The sequence below is a fragment of the Trachypithecus francoisi genome, unplaced genomic scaffold (genome assembly GCF_009764315.1).
Source record: "Trachypithecus francoisi isolate TF-2019V2 unplaced genomic scaffold, Tfra_2.0 Lachesis_group0, whole genome shotgun sequence".
NCBI classification, from domain to species: domain Eukaryota; kingdom Metazoa; phylum Chordata; class Mammalia; order Primates; family Cercopithecidae; genus Trachypithecus; species Trachypithecus francoisi.
Window position 1 is genome coordinate 135,172,622 of NW_022681453.1, and position 18,607 is coordinate 135,191,228.

The following is an 18,607-nucleotide window of genomic DNA, read 5'->3' on the forward strand; positions in this document are numbered from 1 at the left end:
CCAAAGTGCTGAGATTACAGGTGTGAGCCACTGTGCCTGGCCTAAGCCTTTTATTACTATTGCAAATTGCCCTCTAGAAAGGTCATGCTGATTCACCCTCCCACAAGCAGTGTGTCAGAAATGTCTGTTTGCCAATAATGGATGTTGCCTTTTAAAAACAATCTGCCAATTTGTTGTTTATTTAATCCACATTGCCAGATAGATTCTTAATTCTCCCTTTTCTCCAGCTCCAACTCCTTCCTGCTGAGACAGCCTCTGGTCTGTGGGTGGAGAACAAAGCCTGCTCAGTGTTTGCGATCTGAAAAGACAAGGTTTCTTGCTGATTGAGGGTTTTGGTGCTTGAGTGTGTGTGGGTGTGGGTGTGCATGTGTGTATGCGTGTGTTAGACTTCCTTCTGCCTTTATATGGGCTCTTAAAATGAGAGAAGCTGTGTCCTTTATGACAGGGCACAGAGCAGGGAGTGTTGTGGCCGAGCCCCACTTCCCCTTGTGCCCTGCATGCCCTCCTTCAGGCCACCCCACCTGGCTCTGCCCCTCAGGGGTGTCCCGTCTCCTCTGCACAACCCCTGCCTCCTCCAGCCCGCCACCTGCTTTGCCTTGCTTTTGCTGTGTTTGTTTAAAGAAAGCATGGTTGCAGGAGATGCTGTCATGGGTGGGCAGAACCCTGAGGTCACCCAGCTGTGTGGGATCCAAAGAGCCAGGACCTGAGAAGGCACACTCTGCCCTCTGCCACAGACTGGGAGGGAGAGGGCAGTCACGGTCGCCAGGGACACACCGTGTGCCCAGACCGGGGCTTGCCGTAACTAACAGGTGGCAAGAAAACTTTGAGGAGGCTGTTGAATGAGCTCACCTGGGTCAAAACGGCTTTGCTAGTCAACCCAGAGCAGTATCTCATTTCAGCTCACATTTCTCGAACGTTTGCTTTGCCCCAGTCCTTGCTTTGCCTGGACTAGGCACTGGGATGCAGCAATAACTGTGCCCTTCCCTGCCCTTGACCACCTCACTGCCTAACAGTAGACCTGCAGGCATAACGGAGGGTGGTGAGTGCTGCACAGTAACTGCTCTGGAAACTGAGAAGAAGGCGCCATGAGTCCCCCTCCCTTGCCCCCAAGGAGGGGGGAGGATTAAAAGGTCACAGAGAGGCCAGGCGCGGTGGCTCACGCCTGTAATCCCAGCACTTTGGGAGGCCAAGGCGGGCGGATCATGATGTCAGGAGATCGAGACCATCCTGGCTAACACGGTGAAACCCCGTCTCTACTAAAACATACAAAAAACTAGCCGGGCGAGGTGGCAGGTGCCTGTAGTTCCAGCTACTTGGGAGGCTGAGGCAGGAGAATGGTGGGAACCCGGGAGGCGGAGCTTGCAGTGAGCCGAGATGGTGCCACTGCACTCCAGCCCGGGCGACAGAGCGAGACTCCATCTCAAAAAAAAAAAAAAAAAGGTCACAGAGAACAGTGTGGTAGATGAGAGCAGCTTTCAGGCTGACAGCTGTGGGCAGCAATCCTGACTCTCACACTTGCCTGACATGAGGCCCTAAGGGGGTTGCTTCCCTTCTGTGACCCTCAGTTTCTTCCTCTGTAAAAAGGAGACCATCACCTCCAGTTTGGTATGTAGAGGTTATGCAGGGAAAATGTTTAGCACTGTGCTTAGCACACAGAAGCCAGAGGACAGTTCATAAATGAGGTGTCATTCGAGTCTGACCTTGAGTGTGGTTTGAGTTTTCCAGGCAGAGAAGGGGTAGGTGAAGGTTCCATCCAGAGGGAAGGAAGAGGTGGGAAAATAAACAGGGTTTGTGCAGAGCAGCTTGTAAAGCTTGTCACCGGAGGGCAGTCACTGACCTGCAGCAAGACCGTCTGCCACAGTTGTGAAGGCCACCACTAACCAGGGCAAAGGGGGAGCATGGGAGGTCTGTGAGCAGAGTGGTAGCATGACCAGATCTGTGTGGAGAGAGAGATCTGGGGCTGGGTGCAGTGGCTCATGCCTGTAATCCCAGAGCTTTGGGAGGCCAAGGCCGGAGGATTGCTTAAACCTAAGAATTTGAGGTTAGAGTGAGCTATGATCATACCACTGCACCAGGTGGTAGAGTAAGACCCTGTCTCTAAAAGGAAAGAGAGATCTGGGGACAGTGCGGGGACGAGAGCAGGGCCATTGCCATGGGTCAAGGTAGGACAGGCAGGGTTTGCTGACCAGTTGGACTTGAGAGGTCAGGGAGAAAAAAAAAATAGCTGTATCTCCTTGAGATAAGTTCAGACAAAGGATGGATGCCCTTAAATAGGGTAGGGAAGGCAAGATTCGAATTGGTTTGGGAAGAGGAGGAGCTTGGTGTTGGGCTTTCTGAGTGAGTGGTGCTTAGAGGAGGCTAGGAGACAAGGCTGGGCTTGCCTCACTCCCTGTTGCCCCCGCCCAGCAGAAGGAAGGACAACAGAAGGAGGCCCCTTTTCTCTACTTGGCTACACATCCGCATCGTTCTCCTCCCACCACAGACCAGCTTTCTGTATGTTTCCCTACACACCGTAGGAAGATGGTTGCCTCTAGCCCCTCCAAACTTACATCTCAAGGACTGCTAGCCACAGATGCAAAATGATCAGCCACCTCTGATTCCTGGTCCCACATGTCTGGGAGAGAGGATCTGCCTGGCCCAGCTCGAGTCAAATGTCCACTCCCATCAACTTTGGAAGGGAGGAAGGGAGTTGGCAGGGAGATAATGCACCCGGCCCAGTGTGGGTCACATGTCTCCCACGGAGTCAGGCAGGGAGAAAGATGCAGGATGGTGGTTTAGGGGATACTGGGGAAGAGACTCTCAGAAAAGAAAACAATTAGGCAGCCACCCCAAAGGAGTTTGCTCCTGCAGGATTTCATGGTTGTTAGTGCTGCTGCTGCCTGAATTGCAGGCTGTTGTATCATACCAGCTAGCTATGCTGCATAACAAACTGCCCCCAAATTGAGTGGCTTTAAACAACCATTACATCTGACACATTTCTGGGTCAGGGATCCAGGAAGGGTTTGGCTGGGCGATTCTTCCTCCCCATATGACATTGAGTGAGGTCACTTAGTGGCATTTACCTGCTGGCTGAGCTGGTCTTCAGAGTCCAAGACAGTGTCACTCTCGTGCCTAGCACCTTGGTAGGGACAGCTGGAAGGCTGAATTCAGTCAAGTCCTTCTCCCTCTCCATGTCGACTCAGGGCCTCTCCATGTGGTTCTTCCAGCAGATGGTCTGACTTTTTATGTGGTGGCTTACGCTGCAAGAGAGCACAGTGACAGCTGCCAGTTCTCTTAAATGCTAGCCCACAGCTGGCATAGCATCATTTACTTTGTTGGTGAAAGTAGTCATATGCCAGCTCAGGTTCATGGGAGGGGAAATAGACACTGCTTCTCAATGGGAGGACTGGCAAAGGCTTGGTGGCTGTCTTTTATCTGTCATGTACATAGTGTTCGAAATATGGGCAAACTCTTTATCTTTTCTTTTCTTTTTTTTTTTTTTTTAACAAGGCAGAATCTCACTCTGTCACTCAGGCTAGAGTGCAGTAGCGCGATCTCGACTCACTGCAACCTCCACCTCTTGGGTTCAAGAGATTCTCCTACCTCAGTCTCCTGCATAGCTGGGATTACAGGCGCCCGCCACCACACCTGGCTAAGTTTTGTATTTTTTGTAGAGACGGGGTTTCACCATGTTGGCCAGGCTGGTCTCGAACTCCAGACCTCAAGCAATCCGCCTGCCTCAGCCTCCCAGAGTGCTTAAAAGTCACTATGACAAATGAAAATTTGCCTAACTAGAAGTTTTGTTCTATTTTAAAGTAGATGAAAACTCGTCTTTCTCCCATAGTGGCATAGATAAAATCACAGTGGAACTCCTTTAGGGAAGAGGAGGCAAATAGAAAATCTTGGTGCAGCATTTATGTCACAGTGTGCAGTCTGTTCAGGCAATGTTGTAATGTGATAAGGGGCTTGGCGGAGGGGATTTCTTTAGGGAAAAATTGTTTCTTTCCTTAAAAGGCTAACTAAGTGATGACTTTATACGAGGTTAAAAGGGCAATTGAAATGTAGGATTATTTTAAAGACCTACGTATTTCTAGAACTTCAATGGCAGACCTCTTGTCAACTCTGATTCCCATGTCTACAACCTAAGAATGATACATTATGTATAGTGAATAGTGATTTGGTATCACACTGACAGTATGGTGCAGTAACCCAAAGACCTGTTGATTGATGACCTAAACTCCAGCCTCATATTTGACTTATATGGGAGGTCTTAATGTTTCGGGCTTATTGCCGTATTCCATGTGTAACTTCCTCCATTCCTTTCAAGGGGAAAGCCACTGAGTGTTACCCAGCTGCCACTGCTGACAGGTTACCCACTTCACTAAGGGCCTTTGAAGACAGTGGTTGGTGGAGACAGTGTTGAAGTCCTCTTCCCTTTATAGAACTGTGGCTCTTGAATGTCCTTCTAGAGTAGCTCTTGGCATTGCCACCTATGGTCACTTGCTGCTGCCTTGAGCTCCTGAGCCAAAAGTGGTTGTTCCCAAAAGTGTTGCATAAACGTGAATCATGACATGGTACTGAAAGCTGAGCGGAACAGCTGGCCATGCCGCTGCATGCAAAGCACCACACAGGCCTGTGGGTCTGCATGCTTTATGCTCGCAGGATGGCTAGTACCTTCACTAGGCTAAGAGTAGTAGGTCCCTACTAGGTGGCAGGCCCTAGGTAAAGGGACAAAGACAGAGAAGCAACAGCCCTCCCCTAGTCTTTTCCTTTTTTTTTTTGAGACAGAGTCTCACTCTGTCACCCAGGCTGGAGTGCAGTGGTGCAATCTTGGCTCACTGCAACCTCCGCCTCCCAGGTTCAAGCAATTCTCCTGCCTCAGCCTCTTGTGTAGCTCAGATTATAGGTGTGCGCCACCATGACTGGCTAATTTTTGTATTTTTAGTAGAGACGGGGTTTCGCCATATTGACCAGGCTAATCTTGAGCTCCTGGCCTCAAGGGATCCACCCACCTTGACCTCCCAAAGTACTGGGATTACAGGCATGAGCCACTGTGCCTGGCCTCAACAACAGAGTCCTCACCTAGTCTTGAAGACTTGTAGGAAAATCAGCTTCAGCAAAGCCCTGAAGGTGAGCAGGACTTGGCCTGTGCTACCAATCCCTGGCCCCACCTACACATACATTGTGGTGCCCTAACTGTTTACCTAAGACAGAAAGCCCTTACAGGATCAGCAAGTGCCTTTTTCAGAGCTGAGCTCCAGGCTCCCTGCTGATGCACTCAGCCAGCCCAGCCCCTCATCTGCCTCTGACCCTGCGCAGCTCCCCGGCGGCCTTCGAGAAAGCCCATCCGCTGGCATCTCAGGCATCCTCTCACACTTGGCGGCAGCAGGCCCTGGCTCTGACACAAAATCCACAATGAGGGCCCCAAGCTAACCAGACTGCTCTTCAAATTCTGAAATGGATCCTAATCAGCTTTCCCAAAGCTAAGATGTTAGCAGACACTGGGAGCCATAATTTAAACTTTATGTGCGAGGATTACAGTAGCCAGCCAAACCACCATGCGGGAAGAAAACTTTGAAATATGAAACCCTTTTAAAGGAAGAAAAGTCCAAATGAGTCCCCTCTCCTTTCCTTCAGCTCCTGACTGGGTTGGAAGATGCCTGGGCCTGGCACCTCTTCAAGACAATCATAAAGGCTTGTTGAGGAGGAGAAAGTTAAATTGTTCAGAGGTGCAGGAGGGATAACAACTTTATGTGTGACTTGCACCTTTAAGAAATACCTTCGGCCGGGCGCGGTGGCTCAAGCCTGTAATCCCAGCACTTTGGGAGGCCGAGGCGGGCGGATCACAAGGTCAGGAGATCGAGACCATCCTGGCTAACACAGTGAAACCCCGTCTCCACTAAAAAGTACAAAAAACTAGCCGGGCGAGGTGGCGGGCGCCTGTAGTCCCAGCTACTCGGGAGGCTGAGGCACGAGAATGGCGTGAACCCGGGAGGCGGAGCTTGCAGTGAGCTGAGATCCGGCCACTGCACTCCAGCTTGGGCGACAGAGCGAGACTCCGTCTCAAAAAAAAAAAAAGAAATACCTTCAGCTTGTATAAGCCAGCCTGCTTTCTGTGGCAAGAATGAAGATGATGGGCTGTTTCAAAGAAAGACATCCCCTTCCCTTATTTAGGACTCCAAGCTCTTCCCTCCCTGTCTTTCTCTCCACCTCCCTCACACCCTCCTCCCCTCCCCAGCTCTGTCCTTGTTTGTTTGCAGTTTGCCAAAACATACAGGCCACCACTCAGTGAAAGAGAGAGACCCACATCCTCCCTCACTGCTGTCTGCCAAAGACCCTGTCTCTCCCATTTGACCCTTTTGCAAACCGAGATGACTTGGAGCAAAGGCAAGTAAGACTGCTTTGCCAGCCCTATGGCCCTCTCTTCCCAGGAGGCCCAGGACCTACTTGCTCAAGTGGCAAAGAGGCAGGCTGCAGAATATGTTTGCCAGCCCTCTGAAAAGGGCTGCTTCGAACCCTGTGTCAGCTGGGGCTGTTCCAAGAGCCTGCTGTTTTAGGACTGGCTTTGGGCTCATGGTTTTTATTTGAGAGCATTACTTCTGACCTAAGGCAGAAACACTTAGAATATCAATCTGTGAAATGTCTCAGAGAATGCGTCAGGTCTGGCAATCCCTCCAGAGGCCGCTGGGTTATCACCTTCCCTGCAAACTGGGCTGGGAGGGCGCCCTCACTTCTCCTCCAAAGAAAAAGAAAATGCACAGACACATGCCCGTGTGCTTGCACACACCCCCTTCACACTGCCTCAATTAGAACCATGTGCCAAAGACATTCAGGGGGGGCTTGTTTATGCTTGGGAGTAAATATTGGGCTGATGTTGCACTGTCGACATCTCAAGACAGAGACATGCTATGTAAATAGTCAAGTAACTGAAAAGAACTATAAACATGAAGTCTTGAGTTAGTCCAAAAAAGGAATTTGTCCCAGGTCCTCAGAATCACTGTCTAGGAAGCAGCCCAAAGGCCGGGGAGCGGGTAGGATCCGCCAAGAGACCAGATGCCATGGCATCGTCCAACTGGCCCCTCTCACCCTGCAGGGGGCTGGGTACGAAGAGGCTGCTGCTGCAGGGTGGACACCCCAGAACTCGGTCAGGCCTCATGCCTCACGCAGCACCCATCTAAGTAGGGCTGTTCGGGGCAACCTGTTGTTTCCCTAGGAGTTATCTGGCTGCTTTTGAATACATGGTTATGTCAGAAAATTGTGTATGTCTGTTAGGAGGGTTCAGGGAGCTGCTCTTTGGAGCTGCAGGACCAGCAGACACAAAAACCAGAAAGCACACTGCTCCTTCGGCCTCCAGCCAAGCAAAGCTTGGCTTGAATCACCTCCACTAGGGTTTCTATGTTTCTGCTGCTACAGACAGAACAATTAACAGAGCCCCTTGCCCCTCAAATGGTGAAGCAAGTGCTGGACGTTTCCAGAAAAAATGCAGACAAACATTGACTCCATTGGCTTGGAAGTGAGTGTGGGGCTGCTGGGCGTCCAGCTTAGCCCATCATTAATCATTTCACAGCACCCTCGGGGTGGGCTCAGCTGGCAACAAAAACAGAGATTTGCCCAGTGCTTCTCAAAGCTTTCCCCAAGGCACCCATGCATGCTCACATGAGCAGGTGCGTATGTCTGAAGGAGGCCCACTTAACCTTGGGACGTGCTAATTTCCCGAGTATAGGGGGACTTTGGGTCCTGGCAGTAATGGAATAGGTAGGACTGGCTATGAAGTACTATAGCAGGCTGAAGGTGCTCATGCATTTCCTGGCACGTGTATGAAGAGTTACAGATTTAGACCATGTATCTCTTAAGCAAAGGAACTACAGGTGCTCCTTATAGTATTTTAAGTCAGAAATGCATTTAATACCCCAATAAACCCATCATAAAGTCAAAAAACTGTTAAGTTGAGGTGTGGTAATTTGGGGATCATTTGTACTTGTTAGATCATCAAATTCAGAGTCACTATCTTTAGTGTTATCTTTATCTTTAGTCTTTAGTTTTTATATTTTATCTTTAGCCATTATCTTTAGTTGAAGTCATTATCTTTACTCAAGGGGATGACAAAAACCTTGCTAAATTTCGTTTTTCACTTCCTCATTCCTAATTGACATTCTATTAGAAAATGTTAGCTGGGAAGACCTGTTCTTTATTTACTGACTTGCATTTATTGAGAACTGCTGGGAATAATACTGTGCCTCTAGGGCATTTAGAAGATGACATGCTTTTTTCTGGTTCTCGCAAATTACTTTCGGTGACTTCTTCTTATGGGTTGCTTATTTTGAGTTTTTATTTTTAGAGAACGAATATTTTTTCCGTTCTTGATGAGCTAATCAGGCAGTCGCTATGTTACATGAGTTAAGAGTCCTAAACTTACTTCCCAAGTCCCTAGTCCTGACACTTACAAGACATCTGATCGAGAGCTACGTGTTCAACTCCATCAAGCCTTGCCTACTTTCCTCAGCGGTAAAATTGACCTTAAAATCCCATAGTTCAAAAGACTATAAAAGTTAGATAAGTGAACATAACTGCATGTGTTTTATGAATTCAAAGACCTCATAATCATTTAAAATATTATTAAATTCTGTTTTATTTGTTTCTTTCAAAAATTAACAAAGTTTTAAAAATTGAAAATTGAATTTTCAAAAGATTTCTCAAAAATCTTTGAGAAAAATTGAAACGGGACAAAGCCTTGTTCCCTCTTAGTGTAAGTCCTGAGTACCGAGCTATGTGGCCCACAGGCTAGAGCCCTGAATTCACTTGGGGGAAAACAGAAAAAAAGCTGTCATGATGTTTCAGGGTTGGAAGAGGTCTGAGAATCCCATTGATCTCTTAGGCAGAGATGAAGACACTATGGCTCAAAGCCAGAAAATGACCTTCTCAGGCCGGGCGCGGTGGCTCACACCTGTAATCCCGGCACTTTGGGAGGCTGAGGCAGGCGGATCACCTGAGGTCAGGAGTTCGAGACCAGCCTGGCCAACATGGTGAAACCCGTCTCTACTAAAATACAAAAATTAGCTGAGCATGGTGGTGCAGGCCTGTAATTCCAGCTACTTGGGAGGCTGATGCAGGAGAATCACTTGAACCTCAGAGGCGGAGGTAGCAGTGAGCCAAGATCTCACCACTGCACTCCAGCCTGGTGACAGAAGGAGATTCCGTCCCCCCCCCCCCCCAAAAAAAAGAAACAATATTAGTTTGGCAGAGCCACCACTAGATTATAGGGCACATTTGTGCAAACTGTAATAGTAAATAGCACCCCTTTCTGAAGACTCTTTACTTCCATCTGTCAGAAAAAATTCAGAAAACCCTGATTTTATGAGAACAAGACACTCTACTGCCATCTGTTGGAAAACAGTTATAGTAAACTTACACGTCTGATATCTGTGATGTGAGTGGTATCCATCTCCCAGCCCCTTAAATGCAGTGTAGCACCTGCACTACTGTACCCACAGCTCCCTAGCCATGAGGGTGCATTATGTTTTAAGAAATGATCTTCGGACTCTTAAAAAAAGGAAGGTATACATCAGTGGTAACTCTGACCTCCCATCCAAGAAATTATGCATGGGCTGTGTTAGGAACAGGACTGGAGACCCTGCAGTGTTAGAGTGGGGCATAGAGCTTGCAAGGCTGTTTCAGTCATGGGTGGGTGGGGGTGATTTTCAGGCCTGATGCTGACACCACTCCACTGAGAGAAAGAAGCTTGCTTCTGGATGCCTGCAAGAGATGACAGTGCCTTCACCTTGTTGTTAGCAAGAATGGCATACATAAAAACTTGAGCACATGAAAGCCACGTGTAAGAGTGAGTTCAGGTTCTCTAAATCCTTTCCAGATTGTTTACACACTGTCTATATCAAATCCTTACACTAGCATAGTTATGAGAAAGTGAGCCAGCTTTTGTTCTTAGAGATGAACAAGAAAAGTCTGGTTCAGGCCGGGCGTGGTGGCTCATGCCTGTAATCCCAGCGCTTTGGGAGGCCGAGGTGGGCGAATCACTTGATGTCAGGAGTTTGAGACCAGCCTGGCCAACAAGATGAAACCCTGTCTCTACTAAAAATACAAAAATTAGCTGGGCAGGGTGGTACACACCTGCAGTCTCAGCTACTCGAGAGGCTAAGGCAGGAGAATCACTTGAACCTAGGAGGCAGAGGTTGCAGTGAGCTGAGATGGCACCATTGCACTCCAGCCTGGGTGACAGAGTGAGACTCTGTCTCAAAAAAAAAAAAAAGTGAAAAGTCCAGTTCAGCAAGACACACTGACTGATGCTCTTTAAATCTAGAGCCCTATCAGCTGTCTGTCTGATTCATTAAGTCAGCAAAAAATATAATGAGTCTTTACCAGTTAACTTATGCTACATGACAAACCACCCCAGTATTCAGTGGCTTAAAAGCAATATCCATCTATGCGGGTCACAATTCTGTGGGTTGGCAATTTGGACTGAGCTCAGTGGGGCAGTTGGAGCTCAGCAGGACTTACATGTGCCTCTGCAGGCAGCTGGGAGTTGGCTAGTCTGGGAGGGCTTCAAAAAAAAACTGGTCTCTTAGCAGGCTAGACATAGGCACTTGTATGGAAGCAGGGCAGGGTTCTGAGAAAGTAATTGGGAGTGTGCAAGGCCCCTTAGGGACTAAGTGTGTAACAGACACAGCATCTCCTCCATCTCATCCAATTGTCAAAGCTAGTCTCAGCAGAGAATCAAGGCTGGAATAATAGATTCCACCTCATGATGGGAAGAGCTGGAGAGTCACATGGTAAAGGGTGTGGAGGCATCCTTTGCAATTTATCACCGGTACCAAGGACAGGTGAGATGCTGAGTGATGGGGATTGAAAGCACAAAGCCTGCCTTCAAGGAGCCCTAAGACAAATGCAGGATATAATTAGGGGACAAACTATTAAGATTCTGCTTGATATACAAAAAAACTAGCCAGGCGAGGTGGCGGGCGCCTGTAGTCCCAGCTACTCGGGAGGCTGAGGCAGGAAAATGGTGTAAACCCAGGAGGCGGAGTTTGCAGTGAGCTGAGATCTGGCCACTGCACTCCAGCCTGGGTGACAGAGCGAGACTCTGTCTCAAAAAAAAAAAAAAGAAAGAAAGAAAAAAAGATTCTGCTTGATAGTGCCATGGTAGGGAAATAGGACTTCTCTGGAATTACAACTGAGTGACCTGGGATTATTGACACACTGCAACATCAGCAGCCAAAGGTATGTGCTAGAGAATCTTATTGCCCTGTTACGTCCAGCCACAGTTTCATGATTACATTCTCCTTCATAGCATGTGACCAGCCACATCTGGTCATGTTTTCTTGGCCAACCACTTCTTTATCACAAAAGAATGACATTTCAGGCAGTAGCTTCTTAGATTTCCATTCCATCTTGGTCCGTTTTTCTGGCCTTCTGTGGGTGTGCTGTGGGGATGACGACTATGACTTTTTCTTAATTATCCAGAAAATTCTAGCCAAGCAACTTTTCCACATCTCTTGCAGAGAGGAGAAGGTGGAAGAGGTTTGAGGAGAGACAAGTATATGTGTGGGGGCATCAGAACGTGGCATTCTGATGAATGTGGTCTTATGCTGGGAAGAAACCTCCAGGGCTGAAATCACCAGGAACTCAATGTCTGTTTACAAAACTGGCCTTGAGGATTGAAGCTCAGAACACAAGACTCTTGCCAGTTGTTCTGAGAAAGCTTCTGTTCTTTCCCAGTCATTCAAACTGCACCACCTTATCAGCTCCACTCACAGTGAATGCTTAGGATCTCCTTGACAACGTGGGTGAAGATACCCGGTGGCTCCCTTGACAGTTCTCATCTTTGCCTTAGCCAGTAAGCCCCCTTTAGGAAGGTAGAAAGATGGTGGCAACAGACAGTTCCTGAGCTCCACCTGCCTTCCCTTCCTGGGGGAGCTTGTGACCATCAGGGTGGCTGTGATGCTTCCGTAGATGTTTGGCTCATAGTGAAGAAGCCTGAGGACAAGTACACAGACAACAAAGACATTTGATGTGCCCATGACAGCTGGGTTTGCTTCATGATTTGTGTATGACACGTCTTGTATGTGCGTGCACTGTTGGCAGCAGACTGCAGAGAGAGTCTTGAGGGTTTTCAAATATGACTTGGGAATTGCAAGCTGTTGATACCATGGTACCACAAACCTGCAGTGTGGCAGGCCCGCCAGCACCAGGTCAAGTGTGTGTGTCTGTTTCATTTCCTCTATTCAAGGGGATTGAAACAATGATTTGAGGGCAAGTCATTTATTTGGAAGGTGATCTCAGGAAAAACTGTTGGAGAAGGAAGCCAATAAAAGATGTGTCATCAAGCTGGTTACCTCTGCAGGCAAGCTCCATGGGGAAACTGGTAGAACATGCACCTCAGGGTTATTCCACCCAAGGAGAGAGGGAGCTGGGGTATTTGTACACCCAATACAGTCAGCCATGTTTAAGAGGAGATGCAGAGAGGAATGTCTGACCAATGAGCCCACCAATGTTAGTGAGCCAAGGATGAGAAATGCCGAGTCTCTAAGAGCATGGGAGGAAAGGTAAGCTTTGGGCTACAAACATTGCTTAACTGTTTGGTGGTGATGACTATGAGAAAAACTAGAAACTTGTCTTACCATATGTGAAAAGTTGTAAGACCTAATGCAACATCAAAGGGCAGAATCTTTTCAGAACTAAGCTAGAGGAAATTGCCATCCTGGGTCAGGATGAAACGCTCGTTCTAGGTGAGAATGTGCTGCTGACTGTGGTGCACAGACAACACAAATTCCACAGGTTTGAGAGAAAGATGTAAATGACAGCAAGGTAGAATGCAGACCTGCAGATGCTTTAAACAGCCTCTCATGTGAGAGCAGTATTTATTAAATTATTCCACAGATGGCCAAGATCTCTCAAGATACTAGGTTTATCAAAAGCCAAATAAGCTTGGGAAATGTCAGGTCCCTGTTTTTTTCCCCACCGGAATTAATGGTAATGGATCCTTTACTTTCCACTGTACATTAAGACTATCTCTTAAAAAAAAAAAAAAAAAAAAAAAGCCACATTTCCCAAACTTACTTGACCATGAAATCTTTTTTTTTTTTTTTTTTTTTTTTGAGATGGAGTCTCACTCTGTCATCCAGGCTGGAGTGCAGTGATGGCACGATCTCGGCTCACTGCAACCTCCACCTCCTGGGCTCAAGCAATTCTCGTGCCTCAGCCTCCTAAGTAGCTGGGATTACGGGCACACACCACCATGCCCAGCTAATTTTTGTATTTTTAGTAGAGACGGAGTTTCACCATGTTGGCCAGGCTGCTCTCAAACTCCTGACCTCAAGTGATCTGCCTGTCACAGCCTCCCAAAGTGCTGGGATTACAGGTGTGAGCCACTGCGCCCAGCCATGAAACCTTTTTTTACTCCCAAACACCTTTGAACAGCTCTCAGTAACTAGTATTCCCCAGCACACAGTCTGGAAAACACTGCACCAGATGCATTTTACGAGGAACAAACAGCTTACCTAATGTCACCTGCAGGAAGTCCGTGCATTTTGAAAAATGTCTCCACAGGATGTTTTTCTTGCCAGTGTTTTCTCGAATCTGAGGGGTCCTCCAGGCCTCCCCAGCCCTGTGAGTACAGGTCACACCTACCCAGGGACAGGCTGCCTTGGGGTCACAGTGGCTGATTCTTCAGCACTTCTAACTCAGCTTCTCCTCTTTCTTTCTGCCTTTCAGATGGGCTTCTTTCGCCGAAGGTACAAAGAAATTATTGAAGCTGAGAAGAACCGGAAAGAGAATGAAGACAGTTGGGACTGGGTCCAGAAAAACCAGTGAGCTGCCACACCAGTCACATGACCTGATCACTAGCCTGTCATCCTTGATCTTTGTATCTTCCATATTTGGAAGAAAAAAATCTTCTCCAGATTTTTCGGAGGCCCCACTGATGCTGTTCTCTTCTTCATTCTATCAAGCCCAGGTACCAGCCTGAGGCGGCCACTTCGGCCAGGTCACACGACCGGGGCCAGCACCACTTCCTTTAAAGATGAACTCTGAACTTTGGAGAGTGAGCTTCAGAGCCGAGCAATATTTATGGATGCAACATGCATGGTCAACCCTCAGGGGAAAACTGTTACCTAAAGTATTTTTTATAAATATAAGCCTTTTTATACTGATTATGTCTTTATATTTGTATCAATGTTTTATTATTTCTATTAAATAGTTATATAATTCACTCAAGCACTGATATCTGGCCTAAAATCTTGGAAGTATGTGTCCATGAATACAAATTTTAAAGGATGAAAATCTTACTGTACTTTGGAACTTGCTGTTTAAAAAGACTTACAGATGAAATAAGTTGAAGAAACCTCACGTAATGAATCCACCAGGCTGGCAGTGGTGCATATAAACTGTGGATGTGGCAAGACTCCTAAGAACATTTCACATCTTTATTGCCTCGATGAAGTGTGGAGTCACGTGCTAACGTGTGCTAAAGAACTGTAAGTGTCTTTTCATATGTACTTTTCATTGGAAGATTCCCAGCAAGAATTTGGATGGAAAACCTGATCCCTAGCAAGAAATCTGCTCTGTATCACCTTTATATAGCAGACATGTCACCCTCCTTCTACACAGATGATGGATGAAAGCTTGGAGCAATGCCATGTGGTCATCTGGTAAACCTCAGAATGGTGTCTCATCCTGGACGTCCTGCATCAGAGTTCACACACCACAAGGACTAAATCATTGTCCCCTAATCAAAGAATTGGGTCTGAATGCTGTGAGGGATTGCCTGAATGCTGTGAGGGATTGCCTTTTTTTGGTAATTTTCGTTGAGAGATCTTCATTTCCCCTACCACCCTGGCTGTCCCAGCTAGTGGTGATTACAGATTCCTTCCCAGAGAGGACCATTTAACCATTTTTTAAAAAGTGTCTTAGGTTCGGTTTCCAAGAAGCAGTCCCTGAAACAAGGATTTGTGTGTAAGTAACTTTTTTTTTTTTTTTTTTTGAGGTAAGTAACTTATTAAGGAAGTATTCCCAGGGGATACCAGTAAGGGAGTGGGGGAAGCAGGACAAGGAAGGAGAGAAAGCCAGGCAAAGGTTTGTCATTTCGGGGAGAGCTCCATGGAGTTTAGCCTCAGCCTGATCGGGGAACTCCAGAGGGAAAGTTAGGCCTCAGAGGTGTCCCAACCTGAATCAAGGGGCTGGCTGCACCCAGAGGAGGTGTAAACATTCTGTTCTCAATTCCTACTGGCATAATGGCTCCAGTAGCTCAGGGCAGTCCTCTAAAGGAAAACCACAGGTGCATCCTCAGCCAGGGGAAACACAGGTAAATGATGCAAAAGAAATGATGCAAAGGGATCTGAGCAGAGCACGGCCCCTCCCCACCCCCTGCATGTGTGAGAGCTGAGTTATGGCCTTCAGTATCCAAGCTCTCTGTTTGACAGTAGATATATTGTCAGATGCACTGTGCTGCCTAGTTTTGAGTGCAGTGTGATTTTCTGAAAGGACAGTAAGGTGATGGATGTAGCATACTCAGCACTGACCTGGCCCAGAGTGATCACACAATAACTGTTAGCAACTATGGCTGCTGTTCCTACTGATGGATAACCATCTAATAAGACAGGAAACATGGGGCTAAGAGCAGGGTCTAACAGAGTCTTAATGGCTTATTACAGCCTGCCAAAGTGCCAGCTACATACACATGGCATCCAGTGGGGATGAAACAATCTATAAAACCAAGGATCTCTCTTATAGCACCTTTTTTAACTGGAAGCTAACATGTTGGGAGTCTGTGAACATTGTCAAAAGGACACCCAACTCAACTTCTGGGAAGATAGATTTTTAATACGCATACTTGGCTAATACTCACCAACATATCTAAAGTTTTGGCAAAATTATGAGGGTGATGGGTGGGTACTAACCTGGCATGGAGCAGGTGTGTCTTTTGGTCTCTTCTTATTATGCAGTTGACTCTGCTGCAGGGAGGTTACAAATGTAACCTCATGCTTCTCTTCCCGGTGAACATGGGAATAGACCAAAAAAAAAACAAGGGTCAATGGCATGAACCTGATCCTAGAAATCAGGGATGTTGCATCCAACTGTGGGATGAAGGCACAGAGGTAGCTACAGGGAGCAGGATGAGGCAAAGAAACCAACTCTCACTCAGAGTTTCACTTATGAGTTTTATCAAAAGCAATAAGAAAAGCAGTCTTGAGTGGGTTTTAGTCACTTATTAACAGCCATTTATGAGGCCCCTGCTGTGTCCGGCACTGCGCAAGGTGCTGGAGGTTCCCCCAGAGAACACTTCAGGGACATTTTGCCTCAGGGTGGCAAAATGCAATGGTCTGTGAAACGTGGACTTTTTGAATGGGATGCCATTTGCAGCTTTCCTTTGATGGACTCTTGTTCATAATGCCATGTTTTCTTTAATGAAGCATTTAGGATTCTTAGGTGATATTCCTGGAACAGCACCATCAACAGCTTTGGCCACATGCACTTAGAGCAACTAAGTTGTCTCCTGCCAGGGGTGTAGGTGTGTTGGTGACAGTGTAGAAGGGTGACTCACAGGCCCATGTTCTGCCCGCCAGCAAAGCCCCGCTTGAGAAGGGCAGACTCCTGTGGGCAGTCTCAGAGCTAGGACCTATTTGCTTCTGCTTGATTCTGCATGGGTGGACCCACATGAGGAGCTGTATACCCAGGAGGTCACTAAGACTTTATAAAGGCAGGTTTTAAGAAAACCAGCCTTGGCGTCACCATGAGCAGATACTGAAAGCCTCCCCAGGAAACTGTCTGGGGAAGGATGATGCCTCTGCTGGTCTGATCATGCTTCGTAGCAGGTGGGGCTACAGGGACTGGGGAGTTAACCATTTTGCGCAGTGATAGAGAAGTTAAGCATATCATTAGCGCTCTCTCAACTTGGGCAGTTCACAAGCTCCTTCCCAGCTCAAAAGCCCTCTCTGTGCTCTCAGGGGAAGCGGATGGGGTGGATTGCTATGTCTGTGTTACCCCTCCAGAATATTATTTGAAAATCCTACAGTATGTTCTACTTTCACCCCTTCCTGCTTCCATGGGTTCACCGTGGAATCCTATAAGATATTCTCCTGAGCAGTATTATTTCAGTTTCCTTCAGCTTTTAGTTGAATCTTCAATGTGGTTTTAACCAACTGTTCAGAGAACTGAAATGCTTTTTGAATATGACAAAGGACCTTTGTAAAAATTGAGTAAAACAGTGCCCCTTTTGTAAAAAAAAGTTTTGCTTATGCTCAATTTACATAGGACCCAGGAGAGTTTGGAACATCCCCCACGTGAGCTATAGAGCTGTCACAAAGAAGAGGCCATGAAGTTTAGAAACAAGGGGACACTAGCAGGAGGGGCAGGGTCCACTGGCTTAGTGGCAACTGACAGGCATCCATTCCGAATCACTCAGCACTGAGGTTTCCTCAGGCAGTTCTTCAGGAAACCTCTGTCAGCATCGTGGGTACTCAGAGGTATGGTAGACTTTGTAGAAGATCCAATAGGAAGTCCTCCTTCGCCAAATCATGTAGCTACTGCCCTTGAGCCAAACGCAATGAGGTTTAAAACAAAAACCCAACAGCACTCCTGGGAACATCCTGTTTTCCATGTGGAAGCATAGCAGATCCCCAAACGATCCGCGTGCTGTATGCTACCTGTTGAACCCTAGCATGGTGGCTTTTTGAAAGGTTATGACTAATTTTTGGGTAAGGCATTATGGCCAGGTGCTTGCAGTTATGTCTGGGTTACGTGTGAAACGTACATCTGGTGAACTGTATACTTGGCTCAAACTTCTCAAAATTTAGAGGTGCTGGGAAGAATTGTCACTTGGAGCCTTTAGTAGGCAAAAGGCAGAAAGTGAGCATCATTTCAGAAATGCTTTAGTATGCACACTTTTAGTTGATATTTTGATATGTATAGAGTAATAATATACACAGTGGAGAATATTTTCTGAAACACAGAATGGCTGAAGGGGGAACACAGAGCCAGTAGGGCCAAAATGAAACTTCTGGGATGTCTTCTGAATTTTCAGCACATGGGGGGAATAAGTGAACAAATTTCCCAACATGGTGGAATGGTTTATAGCACAATGATCTAGGTTTCAGACTGTGTTAAGGTTTTTTTTGTTGATGTTGTTGTTTTAATTCTAATGTGCACGGTGTGACTGGCAGAGTGAGTTTAAAAGCTTTACGAGTGATTAATTGCATGGCAGGCACCCACGCTATCTGCACTTCCAGAACTTTACTGATGCATCCATGTACATTTCCACTGAGGAATTTTGGTGGGTGGGGGGAGGGTGTACTGCCTCACAATGTCACGTGTATTAAAGTCTAAGCAATCACTTCTGATTCACTTGCACTGTTTGGGAAATGTCAGGTTTACAAAAACATACATGTTTGGAATAAAAAATGGCTGCAAATGATTCAGGAGTTCAGTCTGTAATTTATTTGCTAATAAGAACTTTTTAGGCCGGGCGCGGCGGCTCAAGCCTGTAATCCCAGCACTTTGGGAGGCCGAGACGGGCGGATCACGAGGTCAGGAGATCGAGACCATCCTGGCTAACACGGTGAAACCCCGTCTCTAATAAAAAATACAAAAAACTAGCCGGGCGAGGTGGCGGGCGCCTGTA

General features: G+C 47.1%; 1 protein-coding gene across 2 annotated transcripts in view; it reads left to right on the forward strand.

Moving 5' to 3' along the window:
• ITGA9 (integrin subunit alpha 9) overlaps positions 1-18,404 on the forward strand; it is a 422,798-nt gene extending 404,394 nt beyond the window's left edge. For both annotated transcript variants that reach the window (XM_033212028.1, XM_033212027.1), the window contains exons 28-29: positions 13,705-14,943; positions 14,975-18,404. In XM_033212028.1, coding sequence (XP_033067919.1) covers positions 13,705-13,803 — 99 coding nt within the window. In that variant the 3' untranslated portion in view covers positions 13,804-14,943; positions 14,975-18,404. The remainder of the gene's footprint in view (positions 1-13,704; positions 14,944-14,974) is intronic.
• Positions 18,405-18,607: the final 203 nt, after the last annotated feature.